The sequence below is a fragment of the Lepidochelys kempii genome, chromosome 5, assembly GCF_965140265.1.
Source record: "Lepidochelys kempii isolate rLepKem1 chromosome 5, rLepKem1.hap2, whole genome shotgun sequence".
NCBI classification, from domain to species: domain Eukaryota; kingdom Metazoa; phylum Chordata; order Testudines; family Cheloniidae; genus Lepidochelys; species Lepidochelys kempii.
In genome coordinates, this window is record NC_133260.1 from 41,831,360 (window position 1) to 41,844,469 (window position 13,110).

The 13,110-nt window shown below is 40.4% G+C and overlaps 1 protein-coding gene across 2 annotated transcripts in view; it reads left to right on the forward strand.

The window, feature by feature from the left end:
* The window catches only part of CWC27 (CWC27 spliceosome associated cyclophilin), a 229,388-nt gene extending 219,527 nt beyond the window's left edge, over window positions 1-9,861 (forward strand). For both annotated transcript variants that reach the window (XM_073344051.1, XM_073344052.1), the window contains one exon: window positions 9,583-9,861. In XM_073344051.1, coding sequence (XP_073200152.1) covers window positions 9,583-9,745 — 163 coding nt within the window. In that variant the 3' untranslated portion in view covers window positions 9,746-9,861. The remainder of the gene's footprint in view (window positions 1-9,582) is intronic.
* The last annotated feature ends 3,249 nt before the right edge of the window (window positions 9,862-13,110 follow it).

Below are 13,110 nucleotides of genomic sequence, written 5' to 3' on the forward strand. Positions count from 1 at the left end.
CAGGCCCATGAATGTAGGGCTGGGGCAGGGGGTTGGGGTGCAGGGTTTAGGAGGGGTCTCAGGGCAAGGGGTTGGGGAGCAGGAGGGATGCGAGATGTACAAGGGGGCTAAGGGCAGGGGGTTGGAGTGCAGCAGGGGGCTCAGGGCAGGGGGTTGGCGTGCAGGAGGGCTGCGGGATGCGGCAGGGGGCTCAGGGCAGGGGGTTGGGGTACAGGAGGGTGGGGATGCAGCAGAAGGTTGGGATGCAGGAGGGGTGCAGGGTGTGGCAGGGGTTTCAGGGCAGGGGGTTGGGGTGCAGAAGGAATGTGGGGTGTGGGCTCTGGCCCGGCGCCGCTTACCGCGAGTGGCTCCAGTGTGGCAGCGGAGTGCAACGGGACTAAGGCAGGCTCCCTGCCTGCCCTGGCCCTGCACCACTCCCGGAAGCAGCCGGCACCACATCCCTGTGGCCCCTGGGGCGGGGGGAGGGGTGAGCAGAGGGTTCTGTGTGCTGCCCTCGACTGCAGGTACCTCCCCCGAAGCTCCCATTGGCCGTGGTTCCCTGGTGCCTGCAGGCGAGGGCAGTGCGCGCCTAGCCATCTGCCCTACCACCCCCTCCCCAGGGGCCTGCCTTAGCCCCGCGGCGCGACAGGGGTGGCAATCCCACAGGCCAGATCCAGCCTGCAGGCCATCGTTTGCCCACCCTGATCTATCTCCTTGGTCTAAACATTTTGGCACGTTTCCAGCAAGCTATTAGAAGTCAGCTGTGAGCTGAAAACTTAAATTGCTTCATCAGTTTCTGCAAAGAAACTGATTTCTTCCACTTTTCAAATACAGAAGAAAACAAACGGTTGAAGTGTGTGTCGTAATAGCGTAGAATGAACTGTCAGCTACTGGGGATAAGCATAAGTTGCAGAGTGCAGTTTTCAAAGTACTAACTTTGGGAGATGAAATAGTGGAGACATCACCACAGTGACTGTAGACAAATTATCTGGGCAACCAGCTGTTTCACAAAAAACTATAGGGTTTTGAGCTATGTAAAATTTTCTTCAGACCACCTGCATATTTGTTGAACAGAATGCTTAGCCAAGTGCTTGGCAATGCAAATGAGGAGCTAGATTCAAAGACACTCGGCATCAGCATACCTAATTTTTTGGTGCCTAGCAAATCACTGGGATTCACAAAGTGTGAGCTAGGCACTGGGGCTCCCTACACAATGAATGCGGAAAGACAGGCACCTCTGAATGACATTCACAAAAGCCAGTACACTATGCGGCTCCTTGCCTAAATTAACCATTGGAGATGCCAAGGTGAGGGTTGTGCCCCTAACTCTACCCCTTTCAGGGAGTTCTGTGCCTCCCTCTGTTTGAGATTCTCAGTTGCAAACGCTTGGGGTTAGGCTCCTCCGTTACTTTTGCAAGAAGCAAAAGAGCAGCAGCAGCAGAAGGAGGATCTCCTTCATAACTTTTAGCCGAGTAGTTAGCATACTCACTTGGGAGATGATGATCCCCAGGTCAAGTCCCTGCTCCACCTGAGCAGAAGAGGGGATTTTAATAAGGATCTGCCAGCTCTCAGGTGAGTGCTCTAACCATTGGACTATGGGATATTCTGATGTGGGGGCTCTCTCAGTCTCACCTGTTCCTCTGTGGATAAATACTTTTAAAAGTCGTTGGAGTAGGGAGACTGAATTCTGGGTTTCCCACCTCCCAGGGGAATGCTGTTGTGATAATTGGACCTCCAGTTTTACCCTAATTGTGAGCTCAACTGTACAACGTTCATAGGATGACACGATCACATACCTATAACAACAAACGTTGATGGGAAAAGGTGCAAAAGGAAGACAGACTGGATTGGTCCAAACAAAAAGGCCTACAGATATAACTCAAGGACTGTGTTAAGATCATGCTTGGGAAACAAGAAACATGGAACCAGAAATCAGTGAACCAAAATTGGTGTGTCAGAAATTAGACCTATTGTGAACAAAATGATGGGAGGACAGGCTATACCACCCATTATTCCCTTTTGTGGTCCTTAAGAAAAGAGACTTTGGGAGAAAAATTGGCCATTGGAGTGAGCTTCACCATCATCCTGCGATGTTGGACCTTCATCCTGATCCTGAGAGATCCAAACCAGGCCAAAGAGTGGGATCCAGATGATTCTGTCAATTCTACCAGTTCTGATTGAATCCTGAACACCAGCTGAGCAGTGAGACTTTGTGTTCCCTCCTCCTTCCTTTTGTCCTTTCCCTTCACCATCTTATTTCTTCTCTGTTCTATCCCTCTTCTGTTTTCTTCTGTTTAATAAGAGTCTGGCTTAGCTGGCCAAGACAATATATTTTGCCACACTGCTGTAAGCCTATGACCAGAAAGAGGCAGCTAAATGCAACTTAAACAACCCAATGCTGGTACAAGTTTACCAGGTCTCAGACTGGCTGACAAGACTGTGTGTCATGCCTGTTTTTCCACCAGTGAGGTTGTAAGTGAAAATAAACACCAGACACTGTGACGGGGTTCCCGGGGTGCAATCTGAACTGTGGGACCACTGAGCCCTCTGTCCCACCAACCTGGGGTATCCCTCACACTGATGATGATGGCAAGCTACAAACCTCTGGCAGGTACTGTACTTACAGATATCCACAGGCAGGGACACACCCAACTGAGTTACATGAATGCTTCTCCCAACCACTCATGAACCAATAGCAGAGAGGCTTGAGCCAATTCCCCCCAGTTCCCCAGCCTTGCACCTCAGAACTATACGGTCTTGCCCAGGTCAGAAGCCTGACCAGTGTAAGTTCATTACCCAGTCCGCCCCTCCCTTGATGTGGAGAAGATACACACTAGCCTTTGTCAACTGAGCTGAGATTTCCCAAGCACTTTAACAAAAACACTGTTTTAGATAAAATATAAAACAGACTTATTAACTATAGAAAGATAGATTTAAGTGATTATAAGTAGTAAGCGTAGAGATCAAAGTTGGTTACCTAAGAAATAAAAGTAAATTCACAATCTGAGTTCTATAGACTTTGTACTCCACATGTATTTCCAAGTGGTGAGTTGTGGGGGGTGAGGCCAAGCCATGATGTCACTTCCTCACTTCATAGTTTCTCTCAGCTTGCTTGAAAGATCTTTTGCTATGACATGGGTCAAGCAGTTTCCATTGTATACGTGCTCTCTCTGAGAAGTCTCCACTGTATACAGTTCTTGAGACAGTGGCTTCCCTTTAATGGGCCATCAGCATATCTGGCTACTCCACTGTTATACCTGAAAGACTGGTTGTGGCTGTTCCCAACCTCACAACATATTTCAGTAACACACACACACGCACACACAGTAAAATTTCATAATTTTCACATACAATGATAGTACATACAATCCAATAGGACATTAGTGTTCAACAGATCAATTTTTTAAATACCTCACAAGGCATACTTTGTATAAAACATCATAATTATATGACGGTGAATATGGGGGTTCCGGGGTGCTGCTTTGAGGTACAGAGTGTCACAGATATAGAAGGTGCATTTCCTATCTTTGTTATTCTTTTCTTTCCCCTTTTGTATGTCTTTGTCTTGTTTTATTTTCAGACTTTAACAGCAACAGCCCATCTCAACTAACTTATCTTTTCCCCAAAAAAGACAACAATTACAATCTTTAATACCATCTAAGAGACTGTCAAGGGGGTTTTAATAACAGGTCATTTTAATAAAAATGATGTTTAATTATGTGTTTGCCATGCTACTAAGCAGACTGAGGTCTCTGTATACTAAATCTGAACCATGTTTAAAACAGCTTTAAAGTTGGCCAGTGACTGAGTTATGTTAACACCTTTGACTCTTTGGGTCCATATAGTCTATCTAAATTAATACAGCTGTGCTTTAATCACCAGGCTACGGAGCCATTCTCATACTTCTCTCCCTGGCCCTCTCTTTCCTCTGTCCCAGGATGGAGACGGACTCAAAATCACAATCTCCTTCCTGGTTTCCCCCAGCCTTGGGAAAGGAGTAGATTATACCTAGTCTACACCCAGCTCAGCATCTGTAGCCCAGCTAGCTGGGGAACAGGCCCTGTGTGAGAATCCCACATTTTGACCTTAATTTCTATCAATCTTGTCCTGCAAATGTGTGGTGTTATCTATTAAAACTGAAAACACCACTTTATGAAATGTATACAAAGTGTATGTAACACTTCCAAAGAATGTTGTCATTCTTTTTGTATCTTAATTTTAGAGAACAGTACTCTAATTTTCATATTGAATAAGCTGAGAAGAAAAAGACAAATGCAGTAAGTGTGTCAACTAAAATAAATAATTGTTCAGTCTCTTTTAGAATTAAACTACAAATTTGCAATCATGAGTCACCACAAGGGCAAATTAAGTTATACAGAATTTTAGATATGATAAACAGAATACATTGTAGCATTATTAGTGTGCACAGAATTATAACCTACTGACCCGTTATATACTGGAACAAGTCGGACAAATATGCATGTATGTTTTCATAGGACATTGTAAAATGTAGGCATGCTTTCAATTCACTACAATCAGTAATTTATAAAGCATATGGGTCAGGCGTTTATTGTGCTGAAAATCAGTCGCTTTCTTGGATTTTGTTTTTTGGGTTTTTTTTAAGACAAACATGTTGAAAGAAAAACAAGTTAAAACATTTTGATTTCTATTAAATGAGAAAAATTAAGATGTAATTATAGAGAAGTTATCCATAAAAAGTGTTACGTGTTCAGGTTTGTGCTTCAAGCTTTTGTGAAAAACTGCGTCTTTCATTCAGGTTTTAGTACGTTGTATAAGCATGGTAAAACAATATTTCATCCTGTGATGAAACTTTCATACTGATGCTGATTTTTTTAAGATTTCATGTCTTTCCCAAGCATCTGCTAATGAATACAAATTACTAAAAACATGAACAGCCTTATTACACAGTCCTGTAAACACTTAGCACTTGTCTATATGGCAACTGAGTTGAGATTCCTGTTGGCAAGCATGGATGAAAGAATGCTCTGCAGATATGCTATGCTGGCAGCTGCAAATAGGCAAAGGCTGTTTGTGCTTTATATAAGCTGTTGGCATTGGGTGTCTTTGGTTTTGGGCTTCAGCTGCTATGCCATCAAGCAGATGGTGTGGCTACAACAGTGGCTTCTCCAGAAGCAGCAGGGGATGGAGGAGGTGCAGGGACACCAATGAGGAACTGCTACTACACAAGCTTTTTCCTGGAGCAGCTTCACACAGTGGAGTGCCATTTCTGGACCCGGGAAACCAGCATCGATTGGTGGCAGAGAATCGTTCCTCAAACTTGGGATGACCAGCAGTGGCGACAGTATTTCAGGGTGGTGACGGCAGCTTTTTGGAGATCTGTGCTGAATTGACCCTGGAGCTACAGTAGTAGCATGCCAACATGTGGTGTCCCATACCGGTTGAGAAGATGTCGCCATTGCCATCTGGAAGATGTCGCCATTGCCATCTGGAAGACAGCCACTCCTGACGTTAACTGATCCATTGCCAACCATTTCAGGATGAGGAGATTGACTGGTGGGGCCATTGTCGTGAAGGTGTGTGCTGCTGTGCAGAGGTATTGTTGAACCAAGGTATACAGCTTGGTGCTCAGGAGATTATTGATGGCTTTGCACATGTGGGGTTCCCAAACTGTGTTGGGGCAATTGATGGGAGCCATGTGCATATCTTTTCCCTGCCGCATCAGACGTTGGAGGTTATAAACAGAAAAGACTATTTCTCCAAGGCCTGGTCAACTGCCATGGCAGATTTACAACATAAATACTGGGTGTTTTGGAAAGGTCCACAATGCGAGGATCTTTCAGAACTCACATCAGGTTACCTTTAATGAATAATGGAAAGTTTGCCCCCAGGATCACAATAGACAATAATGGTATAGAGATTGCTCCAGTTTTTGGGAGAGACCTCGGCTTATTATCTGCTTCTCTAGCTTATGAAGCTGCTCACAGGCCATTGGAGAGAAGAAAAGGAACAGTTTAACTATCACCTCAGTCGCTGCAGAATGACAGTGGAGTGTGCGTTGGGCAGGCACAAAGCTATATGGTGCTGTCTTTATGACTGGGTTAGAAGCTGCAGAACAAAACTTGCCTAGGATAATAGCTATGGGTTGTATTTTTCACAATATTTGTGGATGGGAGAAAGTCTTAACAATGAGTGGGAGGTGGAGGTACAGAGATTTGCTGAACGCCATGAGCAACCATTAAGGCATCCACTGAAAACTGTAAACCACCAGGTTAATGTTGTCAGAGATGCTTTTTGTTCGTACTTGGAGTTTGGTGCCTGAAGATGTGCAGTTGTTATCCATGTTGTGAGCACTGGAGTTGCTTTTTTGAGTGGTAAAAGTGGCATGTTGTTGCACTTTTTATCTTGAGCCTATATTGTTGTTGTTTTGTAAGACCACATTACCTATGAAAATTTGTACTTATTGTGTACCATGCCTGTATTGCAGATTCTTTGTAATTTTCAATTTTTTTATTGCTCAATATATGCCAGTACATAACTGCCAAGAATAAAATACATTACCCATTTTGCTAACAATTGTAATAAACAGATTTAAATTGAAAAAGTTCAAAATTCAAATATAGTATGGTGGATGGGGGCAATTCCTATTCACAGATGAGTGAACAACTTGCCTTTGCTACTTCTTGTCCTTCTGAGATTGAGTGTTAGGGCTCAACATTGCCAAGTGGATTGGATAGCTTGAGTACGCTGAACTTCCACATGATGGTGCTCTCACTGCCCTATGCTTGTGCTGGGCGGGGAATGACCCTGGGAGCACAGGTGCAGGGCTACGGCAGGGAACATCTGCTGGTGTTCCCAATACCCTGTGTTATCCAGAGGCTGGGGGTAGGGCTATGATCACTGGGCAGGAGAGATGTAGGGAGAGAGAAGGGAATTAGTAGTGCCCCCATTTCATGGCACGGCATGGGTTTAAAAAGAGCCGACGACTGGGGCCTCAGGATGTGACAGATTGCCTAGCTGGCCCAGTTGCCATTTTGTAAATGTTTGGGGGGGGACAGAATGAAGGGGACAGGTTTGGAAGAGGGAGTATGGCTGGGTGATGGGACGAAAAACTCAGAAAGGCCCCCAGGTCACATCCGCCCATGGGGCACTTTTGGGAAAAAAAATTAGTACAGCAGTATAACATAACAACAACAGCATGGACGATTACTTACATGCCGAGGTCCCTTTGATAGGCTCTGTAGGTTCTTCTTCATGTGTCCAAAACTGGGAATTTGGGCTGGCTTCCTTTATGGTCACTCTCTGGGTCCCAAGTTCTGAAGAGATCCTGGCTGTTCAGGGAGATAGCTTCTCTGTCCTCCTCATTGTTCCTGCAAGGCCGTTGGGTTCTGTCGTGTCATGTAGCTAAAAATGCCTTTCCACATCCTTAAAAAACAGACAGGTCAAATGGCCAATAATGGATATTCTTCTATCATCCTTGCTGTCTTTATACGTTTGCCTTAGCTGTTTGGTTTTTATACAGCACTGAGAGGCATCCCGGTAGTGACCCTTTTCAACTATCTGTTTTAAGATTTCCTCTAACAGTTTCTTATTGTGGTGGCTGGCCACAAAAGCTGCCTGCACCCTCATTTCTCCCCAGATGGCTAGATTATCGAGGGTCTCACCACAGCTCCAAGCAGCTGCTTGAGGACTATTGTAAAGCTGCTGGAGGACTGTCAAAGTTGTCTGCAGCAGCATTCTGTCTACCGAACAATAATCTGCACTAACTTAATTCGCATCAAACTTAGTACACTTAGGTAACAGGGCTCCAGAACTTGCACCAACTAGGGAGAGGGTGTGCTTTAAAGGTTTGCATCATATGTACACAGGCTTTTTCAATCCTCACTAATACAAGTTAGTATGGACTAAAGTGCCCATGCAGACAAGCCATTATTTTTAAGTGTAGTTCTTGCTACTGCCAGTAGAGCCCGAAAACTTCAATGAGACTACTCACAGAAGTGTGAACTAATAGTGGTTGCACAACTGGATCCACAGATAGGAAGTGGAACACAACATTTATATATCAGATTTAAGTGTACTCCACTGTTATATTCATTCTTATACATTGAATGCAAATGAAAATTGTCACCTTTTGTATGGAACTTTCAAATTTTAAAGTTGTCTTTTGTACCGATTCAAAAATAGCAGTTTTGCATAGAAATTCTCTCTTCTGAGTGGAAGTAGAAATTAATGGAGTGGTGGGGGGGGAGGCTTCATCTAAAATGTTACAATCAATAGGCACGCTTAAGTATATAAAGTCAAATGGCATCCAGTTCAGCATGTTGTGAGGTAGAAAAGTATCTGACTTGTCAGTGAAGAACATTGTTTTACAACTGGTAAACCTGTACGTATGCCCGGTTTGTTTTGTCTTTTTTCAGTAGAGTAAAACAATTGAACTATATTCCCTTTAAGATTCTATTTTGGCTAGCCTAAAATTTCATGTTTTCTGACATCTTCCATACTAATTCCCACTTCAGTGACACCTACTAATAACATCAGAGTTGATCGACTCCAGGCTTTCCTGCCCCTGAGTATGCCAACAAGATACCAATGACTCCAGAACATGCTGATAGTTTCAGACCATTGGGAATGTTATTAAATGGAGAACTACCAGTATGGTCAAGATTTCAAATCAACAGTAGAAAGAAAAAGTTGGCTTGAAGAGCAGCATTAGAGTTTAATCTAAGAAAAGGCTTGGCAGAATTCAGTTTTTATGTTTTATAATTTTGACAGGTAATATCCATTTTATATAAGCATTTTTTCAATTTTATCATTTAAGTTTTCATGGTTGTGAGAAATTAAGGGAGTCAGATAATATTTATTTAATGACCATAGATGTTGAGATGCAAAAAGTTAAAGCTTTATAAGCATTAAAATACAAACTGTCAAAATCACATCATAATACACAGAATAAATATTCTTAAATCAAACCCTAAGTTCTCAAGCAGCATTTTTCTGACTTTGTCTATTGGTAAATTTTGATTATCAATGGAAACATTTTGTCATGGGTTTGTCTGTATGGTGAAATCTGGGTTTACCAACATTTACCAATAAAAATCTAAGCCTTCCAAGCCTATTTATGAATGAGAAAGCATGTTCAGTTTAAAGTGGAACAGGAGGACTGATGCATTCCCTGTTTAATCTTAAAGGTTGCGATCCTGTAGAATGCATTCCCTGAATGTACTGTAGGAGTTTTCAATGCAAAAATAGAAATAGACTTATAATCATGCTGACCATAGGCATTAAAAGGAAAGTCCATAGTGACTAATAGGAAAACTTGAAAAACACTCTCAGTTTCTGGAAAGATTATATTTAACTCATCTCGGAAGGTGCATCAAATAGAAACAAGACAAAAGAACTCAATACTAGAAATAAAAGACCATCAGACAACATTGATATGAGAACATTTAAATTTGAAAATAAAAGTGGTTACCCTGGAATATAAAGTAGTAGTAAACTCATTTTTGCATTTTCTGACCATCTCACAACAGTACATTTTGCCAGGGATATTGTAATTACCATTTCTAATGTCACTTCTTCTTTCACTCAGCAAGTTTGAACTATGATTTGTTTGGGTTTTTTTAGGTTGTCACATGTACTTCAGTTTGAGGACAGAAGCAGAAAAGTGAAAGATGCAAGCATGCAGGATGAAGACACTTTTGAAATCTATGATCCTCGGAATCCTGTAAATAAGAGGAGAAGAGAACAAAGCAAAAAGATAATGCGGGAGAAAAAAGAAAGGAGATGAAATGAATGTAAAGCTATCTAGAGCTGTCTTGGAAAGTGTAATAAAGCATTGGCCCTTTAATAGCTGTGGTTCCTAAAAATATCACTTAACAAGTGTGAAAAGGAATCTCTCAAGAACCTGTTGTCTGATTTTGAAATACAGCTATCGTCTTTGTTTTATGAATTGTGCAGTAAAATAAGCAAGTGCTCTCAGTGCATAATCCAAGCTCTCTTTAAACATTTTTGAAATCTGAATAAATATATAATAGTTTTGGTCATCATTTAAATCAATGTATAGCAATTAAATATTGAGAATAGAATCAGAAGGTATGTTTTCAAGACAGTGAAGGAAAGATATTTGCCAAAATGAAAAGGTTAAGGAATGAAAAAAAAATATTCCCACCAGCTGTACAGGCTTTTTAAGATTTAATTTTTTTTAAATGGTAGGATTAAATCCATTTACAGATGATTGATTTTTTTGCTTAGTTAAGAAATTGGGTTCTTCATTGTATCACAAAGTTCAGAAGATAGATTTAAAAATTCCAGACTTCCAGCACAAAGTGTACAATGTTCCCAGCTCTCTTGAAACTCAATCAAAATTTAATTTGAGGGTGTGGTTAAATTTTCTTCATCTTGAGAAACATATCCAAAAAATTACTTGGAAAGACATGATAATCTACAAGTTTGGAAATGTTATTTCACAAGCTTGAGAACATTTTAGAATCCAAATTTAAATAGCAATTAATATGGAAAAAAGAGCAATAATTTAAATCACATGTTTATAAGAAGCTTAGACTCCCAGAATAAGAGTCGTTATTACAAAGTACCCTTCCTCTAATTTCATCTTCTCTACTGATTTGTCAGTATTGCAGGTTTATTTATTTATCTCAATATTGAGACACAGAAATTGCGAAACTAATCTCAGACTCTTGTTATTAAAGACTTTACATCTAGCATGCAGTGACCTTAAAGCCACCAGAGGAAGCTGCAAATTTAAATAACTGTACATTACTCAGATTTCTCTAGCACATAATGGAAGCGTGTACAAAAGAAAAATATATCTGAAATCCCAGAGAATATGGCATTTTTGGTTGTATAAATTTCTAAGCTACATACACATACAATAAAGCAGTTGGTAACACAACTAAATAAGGGGACAACAAGGTCACTAAAAAGTAAGAGTAGATGAGTGTTTTGCTGCTGTCGTTTTTAGAACAAGTTCAGGAGGGTATAGTGTCCTTATCAAAACGCCACTACCAAGTTTCTTGATAGGGTCTGACGTGTGAGGTACATAAACCTGTCTTGGTGTGTTAATGTGGTCCAAATGGCAGAGGTTAGATTAATGCAAAATATTGCTTAAATGTGCTATGTAATCTCTGAGATAAGAAGAAAAAAACTTGTAGGTGTGAAACAAGTTCCTGGAGAAGGCTGTCAATGTCCTCCTCTTGTTCTGAGTGAATTATATTCTAGCAGGGTGTAGCAGAGTTAAGAGGGGTTACATTCTTAATGTTGTCATTCACCAAAAAAAAAAAGTGAGTCAAAGTTCTTTGTGATCTGCTTCAGAATCTGTAAATAATTTTCTGGTGGGCTGTCGTTACTACTTACCAGAAAGCAGAGAACAATTTTCCATCCACAGTCACATACTGAGTCACGTCTATTTATTTATTGCTTTCCTAGGAGAGCCAATAGAAAGTTTTAGAACAATCATTTGTAAAAATGATTATCAAATCCTTTCATTCCACAGGGGGAAAAGAACTAAGCTGACATCCTCTTGCTAATGAAGTGGGTACTGAAAATAATTATAAATAAAAAAAATTACATTATTGAAATAAATAACTGTTTGATTAATACTTATCCAAATTGTTTATACACATTTGATTCAGCTGGAAGAATTGATATTACACTATTTTAAATGAAATCAGTTTCAGTGGCCTTCTTTATAGTGTCATAACTTGTGAACAGTCAAATCTCTGGAATTAAGAAGCAAGTTATATCTTAAGATGGAAAAAGAATGGACATGCACACAGGCATCTGTTTACAATGAATAAAGTTCCTGCAGACTATAGCTTTAAATAAAAGCATTAAATAGCAAAACAGAGATCACTGTCAGCCAACTATATGTACTTAGGATGAAAGGGTGAAATTCACTCCTCAACGTAATTGAGTTTTGTATGGAAAACTACATGGGCGGAAGAGTACATGCTAACATTATCCCACAGGGAGAACGCTGCAATACTACAATGGCTATTCCCTCCTATAGGCCTGCAAATCCTGAGCCTCTGTTCTTTTGTCCATTCCACCCCTAATAGCCTCATCTGGGGCATCTATTTTACTCAGAGATGGCACCAGGACCTCTTAGGCCTTGTCTAGACTAAGATAAAAGGTATGATGGTAGAATGTGTTAACTAATACATATTAGTAACTAGTTTTAACAATCTAATACAGTTAAGGCATTCTGCTTTTAATATGTGCTAAACTGATCAAGCTAAAGCCTACTGGGGAGCCTAGATTTTAAACTTGAGCAGTTATATCATGTTGAAGTATACAGTGCCTTGTCTACACTAGACTTTTAAAACATGTTAGAACATTTAATTATATTATCAATTCACCTTGTTCTAAGGTGATTTTTTGCTTTATTCACTTTGAATTAAATTCCACTGGTAATATTGGATTTTCTTTCAGACAGTTTACATATATTAAGTCAATCTTTTTGAACTTTGTCACCAATTCTAAAAAGAATTAATAAGACTGTAAATTATCCCATAATCACTACTGAGTCAAACAAGGAAGGGATGTATACACTAACTTTTTTATTGCCATAAGGCAACAGTCTTCTAGTGATCATGAAAGTATGCTACAGGCCTTTATTGAAAGCCAAAAGGAGACTCTTACCCAGAGATAATTTCTTCTCTATTGAGCTGAGATAGAAGTCTGGTCTCCTTCTACATCTCTTGGACAGTATTCCTTTACTATTTTTTAAATATTGGCTAAGATCATGACATTAATATATATTATAGTCAATAACAATCTCACCAAAAATTATGTTCATGGTATAGGCCAAATAAATATTTTTTTTGTGGTAGATTTTTCCATAGTGCAGGAGCCACAACAAAAATCATTTAGAGTTTTATTATCCTCAGACGCTTTGCAGATGGTTACAATAATCTGCATATAAAAATGTGGGAAAGTAATTTAACTGCCTAAGGACTTACCCATCATTGATACTGTGAACAGAATGGATATAGGCCCTAATTTTGCAACTGAATCTGCTCCTGTGAGGAACCACATTGAATTCTACCCATGTGGATCTAGTGGGAGCATCAGGGACATAGTTTGAAGCTTGTAAGGTAACTATGATGATTGTAAAAGAACTATACAATATAGTGA